Source organism: Vulpes lagopus, chromosome X (genome assembly GCF_018345385.1).
Source record: "Vulpes lagopus strain Blue_001 chromosome X, ASM1834538v1, whole genome shotgun sequence".
NCBI classification, from domain to species: domain Eukaryota; kingdom Metazoa; phylum Chordata; class Mammalia; order Carnivora; family Canidae; genus Vulpes; species Vulpes lagopus.
In genome coordinates, this window is record NC_054848.1 from 91,501,970 (window position 1) to 91,507,196 (window position 5,227).

Below are 5,227 nucleotides of genomic sequence, written 5' to 3' on the forward strand. Positions count from 1 at the left end.
TGCTGGGCACTTCCCCATCCGCAGCAGTTGCAGTTTGCAACAGCATCCTCATTTTCCATAAACACTGTTGTGATTACTTAGATATATGATATGTGATTACATTCCCAGCTACTGTTCTGAACCCAAGAGAGTGCACTCAAGCTGGCAAGTAGGTTTTTAAGGACTTGTCTGGCAAATGCTTACCCACTGCAGGGATTAAGGGGCTCAGTAAGCACTTGTCCATTGACACAATGGCTGTCAATCAAATTCTATTGATTCCTCTAAAAGCTTCTGGAGTTCAGGAATCTACTCAATCCAAGAGCACTTTACTTTGCGTCCAACGAGCTAAATGCCAACCTGGTTCACACAGCCTCTTAACCTTCCTGGTACAACCTCTTTATTTGGCTTCTGGCTAAAATACTTTTCCCACCCCCAGCCGAGTCCTTTGGACTCTCCTCCGCCAATTTCGGGTAAGATTTGCGTTAAATCGTTTTTGCAAACCAGAGTCTGGGGCACGCTGACAGTGTCCCAACTCTGCTGTTCCCCCAATTTCCTCTGGCTTCACCGGGGAAGCTCCAGAGCAGTGCCAGGTCTAGAGTGAAAAGAATGAGGGGCACCAAAGAGGTGCCAAACAACTCAGTCATCAAAACAGACCATTTTTAGTGCACCATTTTTAAAAAGTCAAAAAGTACGGCAAAACTCCATGATGAGCAAATTCTCAAAATTTAAAATAAAGACAGGATCGCACCGTGCACTGGCAGGACCCCGCCTCTACTGCCTCACCCTACTCCCAACCCTGGGGCTCCAATTCAACTTAATTTACAAAAACAGGCGACCGGCCCTAGTCTGCCCACATCCTTTTTTAAGACGCTGCATTAAATATTATTTCTGTTAGTTGCCGAGATTTTGTCGGCGTCCCCTAAAATACTGCAGAGGTCTGTAGGCGGGCACGCCGGGATCTCACCCGCCCTCCGCACTCGCAGGGCTCTCCCGGAGCCCAGCTGCCGGGCCCGGGTATCCCCTGGGGCCGCCGGGTCCCCGGGCCAGGTCAGGTGCCACGGCAGGCGGCGCGGCGCGGCGCGGCGCGGAGGGCGGCCCCGGCCCGACTCACGGCTCCGCCCCCCGCGCACGGAGCCACTCAGCCACCCCGCCGGCCCGCGCGCTGGGGCTCGGCGCCCGCCCCGGCCCGCCCCCGACGCCGGCCGCCCGGGCGCCGGCTCGCCCTATATAAATCGGCCATTTGTGTCGCTCCGCCCCAGAGTCCCGGAGTCCCAGCCGGTTCCTACCGCAGTCCCTCAGGCGCCCGGCTCGTTCCTTTCACTATGACAGATGCCGCTGTGTCCTTCGCCAAGGACTTCCTGGCGGGTGGAGTGGCCGCTGCCATCTCCAAGACGGCGGTCGCGCCCATCGAGCGGGTCAAGCTGCTGCTGCAGGTACGTCCCGGGACTGGAGAGTCCGACCCAGGAAGTGGGGGAGGGGGCGCGCGGAAAGCCTCTGTTCCGGGGCTGGAGGGGGGCCAACTCTTCAGCCCTGACGGGCGGCGAGCGGCCTCGTGCGGGCAGGGGTGGCGGCGGAGGCGGGCCGAAAGGCCAAGTCGGGGGAGGTGCTTTAGTGACCTGAAGTTCTGCAGCTACGAAGGGGTCGGGGCGCAGGGAGGCGAGGGGGCCCAGGGCCTTGGCATCCCGGGGACAGCGAGCTGGGAGGGGGCGGCCCGGCAGTGGCCGTCTTCCCGGGGCGCGGAGGGCAAGGGCGAAGCCTGGAAGCAGGTGCTGGAGGGAGGGACGCCTGGCCGTGCGGAAGGCCTCAAGGTCGCGGCAAGGAGATAACAGGCTCGCGGAGGCCATGCGGCAGGTCGAGGGGCCGCGCTGCCGGCGGCCGCGCTCTCCCCTCGGCGGGCCGGAAGCCGGCGCCGGGAAGCGCGTGTGCCTGCTGCGTCCGCCCCCGCGCAGCCGCCGGCGCGTCCCCGCCGCCCGCCTCCCTGCGCCGCGCTCTCGCCCGATCCGGCTCTAGAGGGCGCGCCCGCACGGGCGCAGGGGTGGGGGCCCGCGGGTCACCTCTAGGAGAGAGCAGGGTGGAGCCTGAGGGAAGCAGCTCCCGAGACCCGAGGCCTAGGACACGGTCACCTCGGTGGCCGCGCCCTACGTGGGACAGGCCCAGGTGCCTCTGAACCTGGGCCGGAGGTAATGACCTTTCTCCCAGGTCTAAAGGTCACGGGTCCGCCCCAGCGTGCCCCCTCCCTACCCGAAGGGGCGGAGGCTTAATGCCTTCTAAGGGTGCTGAGCACTTCCACGGTGACGGCCTCAGAGGGTTAGGATCTAGAAGACTAGATTCGGGAAGTAGCGAACCTTAAAGCGCGGTCAGCGAGACAGGATAATACTCTCTTCCTTTTTCCCTTCTCCGTCGTTGTAAATCTCCCTGTTGGCCTCCTTCTTGTCTCTCAGGTGCAGCACGCCAGCAAACAAATCACTGCAGATAAGCAATACAAGGGCATTATAGACTGCGTGGTTCGTATTCCCAAGGAGCAGGGAGTCCTGTCCTTCTGGCGTGGTAACCTGGCCAATGTCATCAGATACTTCCCCACCCAGGCTCTCAACTTCGCCTTCAAAGATAAATACAAGCAGATCTTCCTGGGTGGTGTGGACAAGAGAACCCAGTTTTGGCGCTATTTTGCAGGGAACCTGGCATCAGGTGGCGCCGCTGGGGCCACGTCCTTGTGTTTTGTGTATCCTCTCGATTTTGCCCGAACCCGTCTAGCAGCTGATGTGGGCAAAGCTGGAGCTGAAAGAGAATTCAGAGGGCTCGGTGACTGCCTGGTTAAGATCTACAAGTCTGATGGGATTAGGGGCCTGTACCAAGGCTTTAACGTGTCTGTGCAGGGTATTATCATCTACCGAGCTGCCTACTTCGGTATCTATGACACTGCAAAGGGTAAGCTTGCCATGTGCTTCGAAGCTGTGTTTCTTTCATCTAAAAGATCGTTAATACCATTCCCATTTTCCAGAGTCACAGATTTTCTGAAACTGCTGTAGGAAGTCATGGTCACCCAGTGCAAACTTAGTGTACAGATGAGATGTGGGGATGGGGATGGGGTGTAGAAATCAACAAGCCACTGAAACTGCTTTCTAGTAAAAGCATCTCTTTCCTGTCCTCAGGAATGCTTCCAGATCCCAAGAATACTCACATCTTCATCAGCTGGATGATCGCACAATCCGTCACAGCAGTGGCTGGGTTGACTTCCTACCCGTTTGACACTGTTCGTCGCCGAATGATGATGCAGTCAGGGCGCAAAGGAAGTAAGTTCCACTTGAGCAAAAAGATAAAGATGCGGCTCTTGACAGGCTGTGGCCACAAGCTAGCGATGCCATACTTTAAAAATGCAGTCCGTTCTGATGGCGGGAATGGGGTTGATCGTGTACGCTCCTGTGTGGGCCCTTTGGATGCCTATGAATGAGGGTGCTTAAATGATAATAGAGGTTAAAACCAATGAGTAGTCTACATACATAGCCCCATTGTTCTCTACTCCATTAATATTTCAGGGTCGCCCACATGAATGTGCAAATGTTGGGTTTCCTAGAACTACCATTCATTCTTGGAGGCGGGGCTCCAGTTTAGTAAATCCTGGGACTTTCCTCAGCCTTTGGTCACCAACTCCGTGTCTTTATTTGCAGCTGACATCATGTACACAGGCACACTCGACTGCTGGAGGAAGATTGCCCGTGATGAAGGAGCCAAAGCTTTTTTCAAGGGGGCATGGTCCAATGTTCTCAGAGGCATGGGTGGTGCTTTTGTGCTTGTCTTGTATGATGAAATCAAGAAGTTCACATAAGTTATTTCCTAGTTTTTCCCCCTGTGAACAGGCATGTTGTATTATATAACATATCTTGAGCATTCTTGACAGACTGCTGGCTGTATTTATCAATGGCAACTATTTACTGGTTGAAAATGGGAAGCAATAATATTCATCTGACCAGTTTTCTCTAAAGCCATTTCCATGATGATGGGACTCAATTATATTTTTTATTTCAGTCACTCCTGATAAATAAATTTGAAGAAATAAAAAATATCTGAAGTATATTTTGTTTGTGACTTAATTTACAGATTCAAGTGAGTGCTACATTTGAGTAAATGTTATATGTTTAATAAATGCTATAGTACCTCCTGAGGTAGAGAGCTTTCTTTTCAAACCAGTCTCTTAGCCCTTCACTTCTCAAAGAATACCTTGCTTGTGTGACCCATCAATATTCCAATACAGTAGCAAGAAGAGGGATACCTGGGTGGCTCAGTAGTTGAGCATCTGCCTTTGGCTCAGGTGGTGATCCTGGGGTCCTGGGATTGAGTCCCACATCTGGCTCCCTGCGTGGAGCCTGCTTCTCCCTCTGCCTATGTCTCTGCCTCTCTCTCTGTCTCTCTCTTTTTTTTTTTAATTTTCATTTATTTATGATAGTCACACAGAGAGAGAGAATGGCAGAGACACAGGCAGAGGGAGAAGCAGGCTCCATGCACCGGGAGCCCGACGTGGGATTCGATCCCGGATCTCCAGGATCGCGCCCTGGGCCAAAGGCAGGCGCTAAACCACTGCGCCACCCAGGGATCCCTGTCTCTCTTGAATAAATAAATTTTTTTTAATAAATATTTTTTTACAAAAAATAGCAAAAGGAAATTCTGGCCCAGTGTATCCAAAACCACAAGTCCATTGCCTGTGGAGGATCATAACTGAATGAGCTTTCTCCAAAAAGGACTATGTACCCACCTTTCCAGGTCGTGTGATTATTAATCAAGAAATGTAAACTAAATTGTTTACTTTAAAATGGTGGTTGTATGGATTTTATCTAAAGAGGAAAAATAATAATATAAGGTAATCATAGCAAAATTTCATCCAATTGCCTTCCCTCATGCATTTTTTACCTGGTCCATGCCATTTTAATCCCATTCAAAGTAGAGGATTAGAGCTGGCACTGTTTCACAGTGCTGGCCAAGATTACAGAGGGAGCGAGACAACTGCCACCACCTCAAAACTCATTCCATAAAGAAGAGGAAATGTAGCCACTGCTGTGTTTTGTCAGACATGCGAATAAGCCTGGTCAGTGAAGGACATTTATTTCTTTTGGATAAGCCGTTACTCGGGATCCACATGAGAAGTGGTTTACAGTTTCTGTAGCTCCTGGCGAGGCCCCAGAAATTCAGTGGATTTCGCCTGTAACCCAAGGTTTGTATGAAGAACAAAGCCATGGCTGTCAAGAAGCAACCC

The 5,227-nt window shown here is 52.6% G+C and overlaps 1 protein-coding gene across 1 annotated transcript; it reads left to right on the forward strand.

Moving 5' to 3' along the window:
- The first annotated feature begins 1,222 nt into the window (after window positions 1-1,222).
- SLC25A5 (solute carrier family 25 member 5) lies at window positions 1,223-4,051 on the forward strand. Its single transcript, XM_041742258.1, has 4 exons — window positions 1,223-1,412; window positions 2,421-2,907; window positions 3,132-3,272; window positions 3,648-4,051. Exons 1-4 carry the CDS (start codon window positions 1,302-1,304, stop codon window positions 3,803-3,805), a joined length of 897 nt encoding a protein of 298 aa, XP_041598192.1. The 5' UTR covers window positions 1,223-1,301; the 3' UTR covers window positions 3,806-4,051.
- Window positions 4,052-5,227: the final 1,176 nt, after the last annotated feature.